The sequence below is a fragment of the Oncorhynchus nerka genome, linkage group LG17, assembly GCF_034236695.1.
Source record: "Oncorhynchus nerka isolate Pitt River linkage group LG17, Oner_Uvic_2.0, whole genome shotgun sequence".
NCBI classification, from domain to species: Eukaryota; Metazoa; Chordata; class Actinopteri; order Salmoniformes; family Salmonidae; genus Oncorhynchus; species Oncorhynchus nerka.
This window is the reverse complement of record NC_088412.1, coordinates 37,427,253-37,445,673: the sequence shown is the minus strand read 5'-3', so window position 1 is coordinate 37,445,673 and position 18,421 is coordinate 37,427,253. Positions and strand designations below refer to the sequence as shown.

General features: G+C 42.9%; 1 protein-coding gene across 9 annotated transcripts in view; it reads left to right on the top strand.

Moving 5' to 3' along the window:
* LOC115145182 (ecotropic viral integration site 5 protein homolog) overlaps positions 1-18,421 on the top strand; it is a 106,825-nt gene that overhangs the window by 62,350 nt on the left and 26,054 nt on the right. For 5 of the 9 annotated variants that reach the window (XM_029686518.2, XM_029686516.2, XM_065003149.1 and 2 more), the window contains 15 exons: positions 1,258-1,479; positions 2,731-2,805; positions 3,287-3,412; positions 4,327-4,470; positions 4,817-4,906; positions 5,224-5,321; positions 5,519-5,579; positions 5,810-5,863; positions 7,394-7,426; positions 7,907-8,053; positions 11,277-11,408; positions 14,972-15,112; positions 15,314-15,472; positions 17,097-17,243; positions 17,873-17,968. In XM_029686518.2, coding sequence (XP_029542378.1) covers positions 1,258-1,479; positions 2,731-2,805; positions 3,287-3,412; positions 4,327-4,470; positions 4,817-4,906; positions 5,224-5,321; positions 5,519-5,579; positions 5,810-5,863; positions 7,394-7,426; positions 7,907-8,053; positions 11,277-11,408; positions 14,972-15,112; positions 15,314-15,472; positions 17,097-17,243; positions 17,873-17,968 — 1,725 coding nt within the window. Of the gene's footprint in view, positions 1-1,257; positions 1,480-2,730; positions 2,806-3,286; positions 3,413-4,326; positions 4,471-4,816; positions 4,907-5,223; positions 5,322-5,518; positions 5,580-5,809; positions 5,864-7,393; positions 7,427-7,906; positions 8,054-11,276; positions 11,409-14,971; positions 15,113-15,313; positions 15,473-15,932; positions 16,801-17,096; positions 17,244-17,872; positions 17,969-18,421 lie in introns of those variants that run through there. The other 4 variants (XM_029686521.2, XM_065003150.1, XM_065003152.1 and 1 more) reach the window with 4 other exon arrangements.

Below are 18,421 nucleotides of genomic sequence, written 5' to 3'. Positions count from 1 at the left end.
CAATGGGACTTTTTCTTCCAGATAATTGGCCGACAACCCAGGCAATTACCAGCTAATGGAAACCCTGGAGTGTGTGTGTATATGTAATGCATTGGTGGGATAGGGAGATGGAACGCAGAGGTGGAATGAATGAGCCGAGAACCACAAAGTAGGCTATATCTTTTCCTTCTAGGAACGTACAATAGGTTTACTGTAAGAGTCTATTGTTTCCATCACAAGGCTGGGACTGTCCAGGATGACCTCAGAGAAAGGGAGAGAGATCCCATGACCACACATACACACACACACACACACACTAAGAAGCAACCTATGCCAGTGTTCCCTGTCTGCAGAGGAAAGGTCCTAATCGAGTCACATCAGCAGTAATTTGCAAGAACAACATTTCACTCTGCACAAGGCCTTGCTGACTAGATTATATTTAGTGGTGGAAAATTGTATTAAGATGACTGAGACTGACTGGGTTACATGCTGTGCTGTGGAGAAAAACACATTGGAGCATAGCACCACACAGAGAGACAAATTATTTAGTTTGTTCTGAGCACCGTCATAAGAAGTCTCATTCTATGTGGATACCAGTACATTACTTTGTATATAAAAACATGAAGAAAACAAGGCCTACATGTTTTCCTTCAAAAGGCTGTTCTCATGTTACATTTACATTTAAGTCATTTAGCAGACGCTCTTATCCAGAGCGACTTACAAATTGACATTTAAAACACATGACATCAATAATGGATCGCAGCGTTCACCTGGTCATGGAAAGAGCATGTGTTCTTAATGTTTTGTATACTCAGTGTATAATCGTAACTGGAATGAATCCTGGACCATCTTTCGACAAATCTTTCCTGTCCGTCTCCAATTATCTGTCCTATCAGCCTGATCCCATATCCATTTGTGCTCTTGGCAGGATAGCACCAACAGACTGGCAATCAGCCGATTGTCCTATCAATAGAAGACGAAGAAGAATGCGTTAGAGTACTGCTTTTATTCTTCTCATGCGCCAGAGCCAGAATTGTTCTAGAAAAGCTGTTTCTCAACCCAATGGAGTAGTAATTCGTTAGGTTTTAATGGGAGCCATGTTACATCAATGATTAGAGAAAGTCCGCAAAAACATTTATATATTTTGAAAGCAATCTATTGACAAGGTCGGATAAACTGCAAACCACACTTTGGTTTAGTTATTGCCACCAATTGGTAATATTAGCATTTTTGGACCAACGCCAATACTTATTTATATGTTTCATCTTCCCCCAACAGGATCTGGTCAGAAAAGGGATCCCCCACCACTTCCGGGCGATAGTATGGCAGTTGCTATGCAATGCCCAGAACATGCCTATCAAAGACCAGTACTCTGAGCTGCTGAAGATGACGTCACCTTGCGAGAAGCTGATTCGCCGGGACATCGCCCGGACCTACCCTGAGCACGAGTTCTTTAAGGAGGACAGCTTGGGACAGGAAGTACTCTTCAATGTCATGAAGGTGAATGATTTATAGTTTAAAAATGTTTTTTTTTTTAAAGGGATTTCTAGAATCAAGGCGTACGCTACGAGGGAATTATCTAACCTGGAACTCTTCAACTGGGATAAAAAAAAAAAAGAATTTGGAGAAAGTTACTGGAATTTTGCAACCCTTGTTTTGTTTCAAACCAATACGTGCAACTGATTGCTTTACAGTGTGGTCTGGAATTCGTTTAGCGGTTAGCTCCTGCGCCTTCAGCACTTAGACACTGAGTATACCAAACATTACGAACACCTTTCTAATATTGAGTTGCACCCCCCCCCCCACCTACCTTTTTGCCCTCAGACCTGCCTCAATTCATCGGGGGCATGGACTCTACAAGTTGTCTGAAGCGTTCCACAGGGATGCTAGCCCATGTTGACTCCAATGCTTCCCACAGTTGTCAAGTTGGCTGGATTTCCTTTAGGTGGTGCACCATTGTTGATACACACGGGAAACTGTTGAGCGTAAAAAAGCTGCAGCGTTGCAGTTCTTGACACAAACACGCCTCCCCCAATTGTCTCTAGCCTTAAAAATCCTTATTTAACCTGTCTCCTCCCCTTCATCTAAACTGATTTAGACATTTAAAACACATGACATCAATAATGGATCACAGCGTTCACCTGGTCATGGAAAGAGCATGTGTTCTTAATGTTTTGTATACTCAGTGTATAATCGTAACTGGAATGAATCCTGGACCATCTTTCGACAAATCTTTCCTGTCCGTCTCCAATTATCTGTCCTATCAGCCTGATCCCATATCCATTTGTGCTCTTGGCAGGATAGCACCAACAGACTGGCAATCAGCCGATTGTCCTATCAATAGAAGACGAAGAAGAATGCGTTAGAGTACTGCTTTTATTCTTCTCATGCGCCAGAGCCAGAATTGTTCTAGAAAAGCTGTTTCTCAACCCAATGGAGTAGTAATTCGTTAGGTTTTAATGGGAGCCAGTAGCCCTGCTTCGTGCTGAATTGCTTGAACACAGGGCAGAAAGTGTTGAGTCCACAGTTACACCTTGACCCTGAAAAACCTTAGCTGGGACAGTTTCTCATAGACCCAGACTTGCATGCCAAGTGGCACTATATTCCTCTCTAAAGTGCACTACTTTTGGTCAAAAGGAATGCTCCATGTCGGGAATAGTGTGCCATTTGGGATGCACACACAGAGTGCTTAGCTTTCCTCATGACCATGGCTGAAGACTGATCCGAGGTCACTTCCTGTTGTTGTTGCAGGCCTACTCTCTGGTGGACCGGGAGGTCGGTTACTGTCAGGGAAGTGCTTTCATCGTTGGACTGCTGCTCATGCAGGTAATAATGGGACTAGAACACACACACATGATATGTTATGGTCACATGTAACCTTCCACTACACACATCGACAGACTCATTATATTGACCAGAGTACATTTTCTTGAGAACTGTGTACTAAGAGTTGTGTGTTTTTCATGACCACTGGTATATTGTGTGGTGGTGATTAACTTGTATTATAATATGTCTGATTTTGTATTGTGTGAAGTTTGTATTTTATGTATATGAGGAAGATTTTTTTTTATTAAAGGTTTAATTAAGTTGAGGTTTCCCAGACACAGATTAAGCCTAGTCCTGGACTGAAAAACATTGTCAATGAAGAATCTCCATTGAAGGTATATTTTAGTCCGGGACTTGGCTTAATCTCTTTCTGTCTCTCTGTGTTTGTGTGGTTTAGATGGTGTATGAGGAGGTCTTTTGTTGAAGGTTAAAGGAAACTGTTTGTTGATCTTGTGTTTGTTTGGTGGTGTCCCCTCACCAGATGCCTGAGGAGGAGGCGTTCTGTGTGTTTGTGAAGCTGATGCAGGACTACAGACTGAGAGAACTGTTCAAACCCAGTATGGCCGAGCTGGGACTCTGCATGTACCAATTTGAGTTTATGATCCAGGTAAGACCTGCTATGAGTTCGATACATGAAAGAATTGCAAATCTTTTACAGAGCAATATTGACTTACAACAGCACGCTCCAAGACTCCTTACATGCTGAATAGACCGGGCGCGGGCGTGCTTCCTCGGGCGCATGTTGATTTTGTCCATCCACCACAGACGCGATCAGGACACGCAGGTTGAAATATCAGAACTAAATCATAACCAACTATATTCATTTGGGGACAGGTCGAAAAGCATTAAACATTCATGGCAATTTAGCTAGCTAGCGTGCTGTTGCTAGCTAATTTGTCCTGGGATATTAACATTGGGTTGTTATTTTACCTGAAATGCACAAGGTCCTCTACTCCGACAATTATTAAACAGATAAAAGGGTAAACCAAGTTAGTTTCTAGTAATCTCTCCTCCTTCAGTCTTCTTCTTTGGCCTTTATTATGGCGGTTGGCAACCAACTTTAAGGTGTATCACCACCACCAACTGGACTGGAGTGTGGATCTCAGTTCATCTTTCAATCACCCACGTGCGTATATGCTCCTAAAAAACAATAAGGAGATGGGAGAGGCGGGACTTGCAGCGTGTCAAGCGTCACAAATAGAACCTAGTTTTATTTTAGCACCTGACTACGGAGACACTCATTGAGACGCGAGCAGTTCGGATGCAATGATTGAATAACATGTATGTGTACATTTATTTTGCAACGCTCGCACATGTAGCGCGGTAAGCATGTCAGAACATTAATTTATTATAACAATATGAATACAAATGATATAGTAATCATTTAGCAGACACTCTTATCCAGAGCGACTTACAATTAGTCAATGTGTCATGATAATGTGACATCTTTATTCAAGATCATGTTTTATTCTATTCATATCTCCCTCTATCTCCGACCCACCGTTTCACCCCCTCCTTTAGGAACTTCTCCCAGACCTCCATATCCACTTCCAGGCCCAAAGTTTCCACACTTCAATGTACGCCTCCTCCTGGTTCCTCACCATTTTCCTCACCTCCTTCCCTCTCCCTGTTGCTACCAGGATCTTTGACATCTTCATGTTAGAGGTGAGTCCAGTTAAAGGTGCAATCCACGTCGCCCAACTGTATGCCAAAATTGGCGGCAGGGCTGCCATTTTGCTGATAAACTAAACCCAGATTGCCGCTTTTAAAGAACGTCTGATTTACTCATGTTTGACAGTCTACTTCTAGTCAAGTGAGTCCAGAATATTTTTTATTACAGCCAACACAAGGGTCTGTGAGGAAATGCAAGCAATTAGCGCCCACCGGTGGCCTTGGCATAAAGGACGCATTGGAATATCTTATGGACTAAACTTCAATTTCACCTTGGTAACGCAGTGTTCTGTGCGGTACTAGATAATGGAATGTTATGATAATGGAATGTTTATCTCAGGGTCTGGAGATAGTGTTCCGTGTGGGACTGGCCATCCTACAATTGAACCAGGCAGAACTCATACAGCTGGACATGGAGGGAATGTTACAGGTATGACTGAGCAGCCATAACCATTATAATTACAACCCTGTCGGAGTTAATGCACACAATTATGCATTCAATTCAAACTTTTTTCATCCCAGAGGGGCAATTATTGTCGGCAGTCACAAGATACATAGTCTGGTCCCAGATCTGTTTGTTCTGTTTGTGACAATGGCCGTAGGCATTGGCAAGATGGCACAAACTGATCTGGGACCAGGCTATAGGATACAGATTGAAAGACAATAAACATACACTTGAAGTTTCTTTGTGTGAGCATGTCTGTCTCGTACTCACCCAATCGTTATGTCTCGCCTGCTCTGCTGTAGCACTTTCAGAAGTTCATCCCCCACCAGCTGGAAAGTGGACCAGACAAGGTCATCCTCGCTGCTTATAACGTCAAGTACAACGCCAAGAAGATGAAGAAGTAAGTACTACGCTTCTGCTCGCTCCTTCGACTCTAGGCCTGGTTACTGTAAAAGCACATCTGTGGCTGCAGATGTAATCGATGTGTTCCTTGAGCTGTCATGGCAACGGTAGTTACAGTGTGATGGAGATGGGTGCTTGCCTCAAGTACACGTGTTGCAAGTGCGCTGTATTGATGCCGTATGACCCTGTTTTCAGGTTAGAAAAGGAATACACTACAATCAAAACTAAGGAGATGGAGGAGCAGGTGGAGATTAAGGTGAGTGGTGAAGTAGTAGGCTATGTGTTTAGTTTGAAATATGTTTTAAACTTACCAGGGTATCAGTCAAGGCAGTGGTATTTTTCACTCTTATAGACATCAGTACGGGTCAATTTGATCACTATTAGCAGTTGATCACTATAACCGCACTCCATACGCTGAGTTCACTGTACTTAAAACCCCTGGTATGTATGATCTTTTTATTTGTGTTCTGTGTCCTTGTGTTGCAGAGGTTGCGCACAGAGAACAGACTGCTGAAACAGAGGCTAGACACACTGGAGAAAGTGAGTGACACGAAGGAGGTGGAGGAGGGTGGTAAACCGGTTGAACCATGGCTCTCCTTGCCATCCTATGTCACGACCCCAGTCATAATAATAAGCCATATTATACCAGTGAACCTTTTTGTCAGGGCCATTCACACAACAAGACCATAACCCCCTACCATACATTAACCCATCAAGTGCTTGTTCATGCATCATGTGTCTGTGGTTGTTCACTAAAGACTTGTGGGTCTTGTTGCTACTAACTGGCCTGTGCTGCTGTTGGGCTGTCTGTCCAATTTACAAGACAACACTAGAATTCTCACTCACTGACAGTGTATATCTTATTGGGTGAAAGGATCCTAGTTGGTTTTGGAATGCAAGTCTTACATTGAGATGCATGTCTCAGTCTTGAGATCCACGCTCAGGACCAGGTAAGATTAAGACCACTTTATTGGTCGATTGCACACAAGAATGACACATGCGTACACATGCAGGTTTTTGGAGAGGTGCGGGGGGGCTGCCACACTGGACACCTGGGGAGCTGTTGTGGAGTGTTAAGTGCCTTGCTCGAGGGCACAATGGCAGGCAATGTCATCTAGGATTTGATACCAGCAACCCTCTGGTTGCCAGCTCACTTCACATCAGACCCTCTGAGACTATAGCTGGCTGTGGAGCTCTAAAAGGCTACATTCAGTGATGGCTGTTGACTCCTGGGATGATGCAGAGCAGCACTGCATGCCAGAGTGCACGGCTGCCATTGTTGTGCATGTTGTTGGGATCTTCCGGTATGTTTGTCTGAGCACAAAGATACAGGCACTGCCAGGCCTGGTCAGAGTACCAGGACACCGTGCATGAGGCCTGGGCAGAGGACTGCCTGAGTATCTGTCTCAAACGACCAGGCTCTGTCTAGAGGCATAACCACTCACTCACTCATATCACAGTATCGCTTCAAATCCAGTCGACGGCTGCAACTTCTTATACCCAAAATATTAACTGGAATTGCTCAAAAGCTTCAAAGGCGTAACCATGCGGCACTTAAGAACCTAAAAAGGCATGGCTACATCCTAAAAATAAATGCTGCTTATAGCGAACTTCTTAGTCTCATTTTTCTCTTGGCCCTGTTTAGCCCTCGTCTTCTGCTTTGCCTGTGTGAAACTCATCACCATGTTGTATGTCACCCTCACCACCTAATTCTCACTGTCACCACTTTACCCCCACAACCTCCACTTTACCCCCACAACCTTTTCACTACACCTCAAGACCATGTTCCTTTTCTACCTCCCATACTTGTAAAATAACTTGGGACACTATGGGGCAATTGCTAACTTCTCCCGTTGACATCAATGCATGGCTAAGTGAACATTTGACTTATGTGGAAGTTAGGATTCACATTGTAATTGGTTGCCAAAACGACGGAGGAAGGAAAATGAACATTGAGTTTCCCTTTATAAAAACCAAATCAAGTGTTTGTCTGTTTTTCTTCTGTTATAACTGTGTTCTTTGGTCTTTCGTTCTGTGCTTCTCTCTCTTGTGGATATTTCTGTTTTGTAGGAAAGTGCTTCCTTGGCAGATAGATTGATCCAGGTATAAACTTCATTTTCTCCTCCTCCACTATCCCCCCCCCATCCCTCTTACATTGCACTTTCCCATCTCAAATGTCTGTATCTCGATGTAGCTTTGCATGCTAATAATTTGACCTTTAAATGATAGCACAATAAATGTCCAAATGATTTTTTTTTAAATACATTTATGTAAAATTAGGACATGGAAATCAGATCGCTTTGGTGAAATCTAGGATTCAAGAAATGCATGTAATCAGCCATAACAGCATGCCTAAGTTTCTTGAACCATGCCAAAAGAAAATGCTTAGAGCTATCAATCCGAGTCCACCAAAGAGACTCAATCTTAAACTTTTACAGAGAGAAAAAAACAGCATGCATTTTAAAATGAAAAACCCCCAATCCTGCTTTATTTATATCATCTTTGAAATGCCCACCCCTTCCGTTCATCCCACCCTCGTGGTGCTCCCTGCTCACACCAACGTCGGTTGGTTATGTCCTAAAGGGACAAGTGACACGCGCCCAGGAGGCAGAGGAGACCTACCTGGTCGTGCGGGAGCTGGCCACGGTCAGGCAGCAGAGCGAAGAGGCCACAGCTCAACTGGAGCTGGCACAGAGCACCATCGGGGAGCTCCAGCAGAGACCACTATTGGTAAGGAGTAACACAGTGCTCATGTTCCCGTATGGCTCAGTTGATTTAGTCTGGCGATGACAATTCCAGGGATCACATTCACATACTACGAATGTATGCACTTACTGTACTGTAAGGCACTTTGGATTAAAGCTCCTGCTAAGTGGCACATATTACAGTGCCACCTCTGGGAGGGATGATCATCAGCCCAGGCCTGGTCAACCCACCCTCCATCAGGCTCGGATCAGTGGTCTGGTCTCCATGTCTGACTCAGGCACAGGATATTGAGATTGTTGAAATGTCTCCTGATCTGGTGCAACTATTTTGGCCTGTTGGTGTTCACTATTTTAATGGGAGGATTTCATATAAAGCCCTAGGTCAGATAGTCATGAGATTGAATAAGATGCAGCTTTTGTTTTAACACTGGATGCATGGACACTGACTGTTTCTTCTGTCCACATTCATGTCTTGAGAACTAGCCATGTATACAGTGCCTTTGGAAAGTATTCAGACCCCTTGACTTTTTCCACATTTTGTGAGGTTACATCCATACTCAGAATTGATGGAATGTTTTTTTTCTTCTCCCTCATCAATCTGCACACTACCCAATAATGACGTAGCAAAAACAGGAGTTTCTCTCATTCTTCTCTGCAGATCCTCTCAAACTCTGTCAGATTGGATGGGGAGCGTTGCTGCACAGCTATTTTCAGGTCTTTCCAGAGATGTTCGAGTCTGGGCTCTGGCTGGGCCACTCAAGGACATTCAGAGACTTGTCCCGAAGCTACTCCTGCGTTGTCTTGGCTGTGTGCTTAGTGTCGTTGTCCTGTTGGATGGTGAACCTTCACCCCAGTCCTGAGTCCTTGAGTTTTCATCAAGGATCTCTCTGTACTTTGTGCCGTTCATCTTTCCCTCGATCCTGACTAGTCTCCCAGTCCCTGCCACTGAAAAATATCCCCACAGCATGATGCTGCCCCCACCATGCTTCACCTTAGGGATGGTGCCAGGTGTCCACCAGACGTGATGCTTGGCATTCAGGTCAGAGTTCAATCTTGGTTTCATCAGACCAGAGAATATTGTTTCTCATGGTCTGAGTGTCCTTTAGGGACCTTCTGGTAAACTCTAAGCAGGCTGTTGTGCAATTTACTGAGGAGTTGCTTCCGTCTGGCCACGCTACCATAAAGGCCTGGTTGGTGGAGTGCTGCAGAGATGGTTGTCCTTCTGGAAGGTTCTCCCATCTCCATAGAGTAACTCTGGAGCTCTGTCAGAGTTACTATCAGGTTCTTAGTCACTTCCCTGACCAAGGCCCTTCTCCCCCGATTGCTCAGTTTGGCTGGGCGGCCAGCTCTAGGAAGAGTCTTGGTGGTTCCAAACTTCTTCCATTTAAGAATGATGGAGGCCACTGTGTCCTTGGGGACCTTCAATGCTTCAGAAATGTTTTGGTACCCTTCTTCAGATCTGTGCCTCGACACAATCCTGTCTCGGAGCTCTACGGACAATTCCTTCGACCTCATGACTTGTTTTTTCTCTGACACTGTCAACTGTGGGACCTTATATAGACCGGTGTGTACCTTTGCAAATCATGTCCAATCAATTGAATTTGTGATTATCCTTGGGGACCTTCAATGCTGCAAAAATGTTTTGGTACCCTTCTCCAGATCTGTGCCTCGACACAATCCTGTCTCGGAGCTCTACGGACAATTCCTTCGACCTCATGACTTGTTTTTTCTCTGACACTGTCAACTGTGGGACCTTATATAGACAGGTGTGTACCTTTGCAAATCATGTCCAATCAATTGAATTTGTGATTATTGTGATGTTGCTATTGTAAATGTTTGTAGGCCTATGTAGCCAAATAATCTTTCAAGTTTTCTACTCCGCTAGCCAGCACCTCACCTAAATTGGTGTGCGTTTCTTTCGCCTCTAGATCAATTAATTTAATTTACCACAGGTGGATTCCAAGTTGTAGAAACATCTCAAAGACGCACCTGAGCTCAGTTTCGAATCTCTTAGAAGGGTCTGAATATTTATGTAAATGTATTTGTTTTTTATTTGTAATACATTTGCAAAAATGTCTAAACCTGATTTCACTTTGTCATTATAGGGTATTGTATGTAGATTGCTGGGGATAATTTGTTTTTTTTAATCCATTTTAGAAAAAGGCTGTAACGTAACAAAATGTGGAATAAGTCCAGGCGTCTGAATACTTTCCGAAGGCACTATGTATATCCTGTGTTGACAATGTTTACTTTTCACACTTAATCAAAATATGTACGCTGCTTAGCAACAAATTCACAGTCTGTAAAGGTGACAGTGGAGATGGATTCTCCCCACCTCTTCACTGCAGACCACAAACTCTGTCTCTTTTCTTACTCTATACAGAATGATCCTGTTTCAATGCATTACTTCAAATTGGGGCATGCTGTTTGCGCAGTGCAATCACCTTTTGCAGTCATTATCATACTCCTGGAAAGGATTCATGAATTTATAAGGAGGTGCTGTGGGTGTATGCAATGTGGAGTCAGAGCTGTGTGTGTGGGACCCTCTTTGGGTGCTAAACAGACCCTTTAATATTGATGAGCTGATTTAGTGAAACGTGTTGTGATGTCTGCACTGCGGTGTTTTACATAATGTGTTCTCTTGCTCTGACAATGAGCTGCTATACCCATTAAACATTTAGAATGATTTGGGAGAGTGAGCCTAATTTGCTACCCTCTGTGGAAATCAAGGATGAAATGGAGGCGCTATACTGCTTAGTGTATTTGAGGGGTTGTTAGTGGTATGCAATTTAATAAGTTAGATAGCTACTTCTAAGTTCCAGCACAATAACTATGCATTTCTCATGTTGATTGCTCAAATGTTGTTGTTTTTTTTGTTGTTTTTTACAATACTATGTTCGTGTATACATTTACATTACATTTAAGTCATTTAGCAGACGCTCTTATCCAGAGCGACTTACAATATATTAAATGAAAATATATAACATTTATATTGTAATTGAATTTTAAGTAGGTAATTTGAATATCCAGTGTTATTTTGAGATTCTAACGCATTCCTACTCAGACTAACCTAAAGGACACTATTGGCCAGTTTCCCGGAGACCGATAAAGCCTAGTCCTGGACTATAATGCACCATAAATGGAGATTGTCCATTGACTAATTTTAGGTCTGGGGAAATCATTTCAAAAGGTATATCAAATAATATTTCTTCCTCACTCTCTCCTGGTCCTCCCTCTCCTTTCTGTAGAAGGGCATCCCCTGCTACACAGAGGAGTCTATCCTGCAGCTGGAGAGAGAACTGGTTCAGGCCAGGCTAAAGGAGGCAGAGTCCCAGTGTGCCCTCAAAGAGATGCAAGACAAGATCCTGGACATAGAGAAGGTGTGTTACCTGGCTCAGACTGTCTCATGAATTCACTCACTGTCACAGTGCTGCCTAGTGTAACTCCTCTGTCAGGCATTCCACCTGGAATAGGTAAACATTGGGATATTGCGGATAGTAATGTCATGACTAGAGCTGATGTGATTCCGTGAGGCATGTTTGTTCTACATTAGGGATGCAAATTTCATAATATGATGCTGCCGACTAACTGACCCTCATTAACCAGTTAACAGATGACATTTGTTTTGTAAAATGATGTGACAAACAGAAAATAATATGCATGCCTACAAGGAACTAGGGCTGGGACGATACCAGTACTGCAATACTCGTTAGTATCGTGGCAAAGAAATAAAATGCGAAGCGGATTTAACTTTGAGGAAAACCGTCCTAATGTTGGAAACAAACATTGTCTTCATCCAGAGTCACATTTATTTAGGGGTTTATTCAATCCACCTTGTGGAAATTCATCATTACGGTGTAATCGATTTTAATTTTGTAATTGAAAATTGTTTTACAATACAAAACATACAGACACACACAAACATCCACACCCCTATCCCCAGCGCCCGCATCACTCTCCGCCGCATGACCTCAAACTGCACCATTTTCTTTCTGTCTGTTGCCCACGGACTTTCAACATTTAGATAATAAAGCAATTGGCCTTTCCATTGTGTTAACGATGGAGGATAGGTAGATTTTATTTTTTCTCCAGTTAAGTATATGTTTTTCAAGATTGACGAGAAAAGTATTGTCCAACCCATCGAGTGTCTGACTGCACCCTCAGTCTCTTGTATAATACATTCTATACATTAGTTTATACTGGATTAAGCGTACATTTTCATTATCTGTAAATATCGTAAGTAATGTTCCGGTGTGAAAGTAAGGCGGTACGCCTTTCCATCCAAAAGAAGCAGTGTGGGTACGCCGTTCCGTTAAAACATGAGCCTATCACAATAATGAAAACAAAATGACTCAAACTGTTGGCTATTGCACCATTATTTATCGCTCCCATATGAGGCATGAAAAATGAGCGAATGGACTTGAAAACATGCGGTAGATGTATAGCCTACACTCTAAATGTGATGTGGTCCAACAAGAACATTGACATTTTGCCAAGGCAGAGATAAGTGTCCGACAGGAGACGCGCAACGACAGCTGTGAAGGCATTCATTCTGGTCTAATGAAAATCGGCAAATGTCATGACACTTTTTGGTGTTTTTTTTGTCACAGATGTCTCTTTCCATTCACCACTGTTTGGAGGAAATAAGTTGCGAGTGGATGAACGTGCGTGGGTAGCCTAGTAAAGGAGCCCGTTTGAAGTGATTGACAGTTAGATTAAAACATCATGACTGGTTGTGTTTATGCCACAATAAAAGTTAATACATTTTAAAAGTTAAATGACAAATCTTTATGACCCACAGAGATGGTATTGAGTTAATAGGGATTCTAAATATAATTCTATGATTAGGCCCCATGGCCGGCCTGCCCATTAGGCAGGATTAGAAAGTTGCCTAGAGTGGCAGTTCGACGAGGGCGCAATTTTATGAGTTAAAGATGCACCTCCAACAACACATAACACCTTACATTATTTTGCCCCAAAACAATAACTTCTCTCACTCAGTGGCATGAGGGCTATTTAAGTGAGCGCTGATGCTGCCCCATGATAAGTAGTACCCACTTGGCCAAAGGCAGGGGATCAAAATATTTAGCTTGTCCATGCCCAGCGTTCCTTGCCAGGGTGATGTTGGAAGAGACTAACACTCCCTAAAATGTATTTAATATAGACTAAATTATGTAGCCTACGTGTGTTGTTTTTTTGTAGCTCTGGAGACCAAATGGATTACAATGTCACAAGACACTTTTTCAATCATTAACTTATTAATGAGGAGAGCGTGCAGGAGAATGTAAACTAAAAAGGCAAGTGGGCGGCATAATGAAACGGGTGGACAGCAAATGGTTCCCAATTCATTTCAACAACATTCCTTCATATTAATTCGACTTCACTAACAACAAGGGCTTTGCTGGAGCCTATTTCTTCCTATTCAATAAAATAAGAGTTGGGCCTACCTGTTTGACAGAAACAATCATGCTATCCATAGATTTGTCATTAATCCAAATCCTCCAATACTGCCACCATGCACTCCTTAAATACACTACATGACCAAAAGTATGTGGACACCTGCTCGTCAAACATCTCATTCCAAAATCATGGGCATTAATATGAAGTTGGTTCCCCCTTTGCTTCTATAACAGCCTCCACTCTTCTGGGAAGGCTTTCCACTAGATGTTGGAACATTGCTGCGGTCGGGGGCTTTCTTCCATTTAGCCACAACATAATTAGTGAGGTCTGTCACTGATGTTGGGTGATTAGGCTTGGCTCGCTGTCCGCTTTCCGATTCATATCAGAGGTGTTCGGTGGGGTTGAGGTTAGGGCTCTGTGCAGGCCAGTCAAGTTCTTCCACACCGATCTCGACAAACTGTTTCTCTATGGACCTTGCTTTGTGCACGGCGGCATTGTCATGCTGAAACAGGAAAGGGCCTCCCCCCCCAAAAAAGGGCAATATTCAAATATTTCTACTCGTTCTGTGTTCTTGCTGGTCCAATTAATCTTCTAAAGTTTGCAAACTTTCCAAAATGCTAATTTCGTTATCTTCGTTCATGCGCACGCCTTGTTTGTGCGTGTCTGACACGATAGCCTCTACTTTCTTTTTGAGCGAATCCACCTTTGTAATGAGATTGTTGCAGTTAATTTGTTTTGGTGTGCATTGAGAGTTTCCCTGGATCGCCTTTAACTGTTTATTACTGTCGTTTGCGTCTCCAAGTTGATCGTCGTCTTTTCCTCTGGGGGAAGCCATGGCTTGTTGGATTTATATCGCCGCGTCGCTTTACCATCTGATTGGTTCGCTGTTGTACAACACCGACCACTCACACTCCCAGTTGCTTGGGAATAAGTGATTGATTTAATGATTTATCGGTTTTAGAGGCTTAATATTCACTCCCTATGCGTCCTATCGGTACACGCATGAGCCTCTCCTGCCAGCATGATTGAAATTTAAAGTGGAGACTACATTCACAATAATTAGAAATGACTTTGATATTTTATTTTATCGCGGAATCTAACGTTTCTGCTTCGTGTTTTTATTTTTGCCATGGGAAAAAATATTGCGATACTGGTATCGCCACAGCCCTACAAGGAACATAATCAAGGAACATTATTTTGGGGGGACTTTCATTCAAACATGCAACAAAGCAATATTATGTAACATGCAACTACTGTAATGAAGCAGCCAATGTGAAGGGATTTTCAAACATTTGCCAAAATACAATTAGTGGAAAACACTGTTCTAAAAAGCGCACCTGGTGCAAGTGATTTCATGTGACAGAGATGAAAGTCTGAATAGAATCTACATAGAAAAATATTATCTGTAAATTGCACAATGTTGCGCCCTGCTGAACACATCCCTGGTATTTTACTGTCCCTATCCAGCATACTCCACACCCTGAATTTGGGTCTTCTCAGTCATTGTTTGGTTGTGACTGTTTGTTTCTGTCTCTCTCCTCAGAGGAACATGTCTCTGCCAGATGACACCAACGTAGTGCGGTTGCAGGAGGAGCTGATAGCAGTGAAGCTGAGAGAGGCTGAAGCTGTGACTGGGCAGAAGGAGCTCAGACAACAGGTCCGAGACCTGGAGGAGCACTGGCAGGTAAGGAACAGCTAAATATAGTATGATATAGTATAATTTTATATGAGGGAAGCTTAGGCTGTGACTGGACTGAAGGAGCTCAGTTGGTAAGGAGGGGAGAATCTATTATCCACAGCATAGAAGGTGAGGACTTAGCTATTTTAGTTGCGTTGAGTCCGAGCATCTTTGGTTGATTGCGTGCGTCTCCACCTGCTCTTACAGCGTCACCTGGCGCGTACGGCGGGCCGCTGGAAGGACAGCCCTAAGAAGAATGCTATGTCTGAGCTGCAGGACGAGCTAATGAGTGTCAGACTACGGGAGGCTGAGGCCCAGGCAGAGCTCAGAGAGTCACGACAGAGGATGATGGAGCTGGAGACACAGGTCAGAGGGCACACACACAGCTAAGCCTTTGTAGAAATATTAGTAGTCTACCTGTATCTTGACATGCATGTGTGTGCCCTGTTTACAATGTATATGTTGCCTACACTAACACATTTGCACACATACATACACACACACACACACACACACACTTACACAGTGCATTTGGAAAGTATTCCAACCCCTTGACTTTTTACATTATCTTAGATTACAGCCTTATTATAAAATTGATTAAATATGTTTTTTCTTATCAATCTACACACACTACTCCATAATGACAGAGGTTTTTAGAAATGTTTGCAAATGTTTTTTTGTACATTTACATAAGTATTCAAACCCTTTACTCAGTACTTTGTTGAAGCACCTTTGGAAAGTGATTACAGCCTCAAGTCTTCTTGGGTGTGATGAAACAAGCTTGGCACACCTGTATTTGGAGAGTTTCTTCCATTCTTCTTTGTAGACCCTCTCAAGCTCTGTCAGATTGGATGGGGAGCATCGCTGCACAGCTATTTTCAGGTCTCTCCAGGGATGTTCGATTGGGTTCAAGTCCGGGCTCTGGCTGAGACACTCAAGGACTTTGAGACCTGTCCCGAAGCTACTCCTGCGTTGTCTTGGCTGTGTGCTTAGGGTTGTTGTGTTGGAAGGTGAACCTTCGCCCTGAGTGCTCTGGAGCAGGTTTTCATCAAGGATCTCTCTGTACTTTGTTCCATTCATCTTTCACTGCCGCTAAAAAATATCCCCACAGCATGATGCCGCCACCACCGTGCTTCACCTGCCTTTCCAAATCATGTCCAAACAATTGAATTTACCGCAGGTGGACTCCAATCAAGTTATGGAAACATCATGGATGATCAATGGTTACAGGATGCACCTGAGCTCAATTTCGAGTCTCATAGCAAAGCTTCTGAATACGTATGTAATTAAGGTATTTCTCTGTAGTTTCTTTTATACATTTGCAATTATGGGGTGTTGTGTGTAGCTTGATGAGGAACATGTTTTATTTAATCAATTTTATAATGAGACTGTAACCTAACACAATGTAGAAAAAGTCTAGGGGTCCAAATACTTTCCGAATGTGCTGTACACACATTCACCCACCACTAATGCTACTGCCATACTGTTATTATTATTGTTACTTTTATTTATCCTGCTACCAGTCCATTTTTGTAAATGTGGAGTTGGCACTGACCCTGTATATAACTTCCTTTCTTATTTGTTTTATTAGTCATACTTGTTTATATTGAATACTGCACTATTGGGCAGTGCTTGCAAGTTAAGCATTTCACTGTACATGTTCATGTGACAAATAAAACTTGAATTTGAGGGTATTCAAATGTCCCCTTTTATTGCATTATCAAATCGCTAGGGGGCAGCAGAAGTACATATTTATTAACTGTCAAAGTATCCGTAGCTCCAGATGTACTGCTGTAAGGCGGTAATGTATTCCATGTTGAAGAGGGCAGACATTTTAAGTTACTACTTTCTATTGTAGGCAAAAAATTATTCAAGATATAGAAATGGTTTAAAATGGGTGGCTTCTTGTGATATAGCAGCGGGGTTGTGTAGTGTATAAACTGCCCCCTCCCAAAATGTACCTTCCATATCCCTCCCTCCCCGCCTGCAGAACCAGATCCATGGCAACCAACTGCGTCGGGCGGAGCAGGAGGGCCGGGGCTTTCAGGAGCGTGTGACTGTGCTGACCGCCCAGAACAAGAGCCTGTACGTTCAGCTGCAGGAGATCAAACGCAAACAGGCGGAGATTGAGTGCAAGGTAAGAAAGTTTGCTGTTGGGATGACTAGAACTGGCTGGTGAGGTGGCTTTTCCACTGATACCCTATCCACACTACTGAGCTGAACAGAGCTGAGCCAACTGAACTGTGCTGGCCTGGTTATGCTGCATAATGCCTCTACCATAGAATCTGAAACCATGCCAGAAAGGACAATGGGAATATTTCTCCATCACTGGTTAGATAAGTTGTCAAAAATCATTATTTTATCTGATCTGTTGCCTCCTGTTAAGATCAGGTCTTCAGGTTCTGAGCAGGGAAGCAGTTTGTTTTGCTTTTGGCTTCTTAACATCTCTGTGCTGGTGAAGGTGTTAAGTGTGTGTGTTAAACTGCCCTCTGCAGCTCAGCAACACCCCTTTTCTCTCTGGGATTTCCTCAGGAACCATACTAAACTGTAATAAAAATGTTTCCCAGGAGCTTACAGTGTGGTAATGGCTGTTAACATGTCTTTGATAACACTCTAGAAATATTACTTCTGCAGAGGTAATAGGTTAACTGACATAAATGCAATAGGCTATCTTTTCTACAATGTTGGTGACACTCACTCTTTTTCACGTTCGGTGACACTCTGGCCTCACACTCTGGCCTGACAGTGTTTATTTCTTTGTTTCAGAACAAGGAGGAGGTGATGGCGGTGAGGCTGAGAGAGGCTGACAACATTGCTGCTATGGCTGAGCTGCAGCAACAAATCTCTGAACTGGAGATACAGGTACAGTACTTTACCCTGGCCCCCTCCGAGTCACATTAGCCTGGCTAGTCATTTCAGCCTAGTCATGGACTAAAGAGCACTTTGAATCTCTATTGAAAGTACTTCATAGCAAGTTTATTATAGTAAACAAAAACTAATAATGGGGGGAAAAAACAATATAGTAAACTGAAATAAAATTATTAACAAACCTGTTTGAAAAACTAACTAAAATAAAATACAAACCATCATGAATTATGTTCATTCAACTTCTGTGGTTTTCAAGTTTCTCAATCTGGCGGGTAAATGCAGCCAGGAGATGGCGATGTTTCAAAAAGTCCTTGTTTGTGCATCACGGGCTATCACCAGCCGAAGGGGGGGGGGGCTGCTAAGTAGCTAATTTGATTCTTCTTACATGGACTACTGACGTTAAAAAGCATTGGGTTGGTGTAAACAGGTGCGAGAATTCCATTCCAC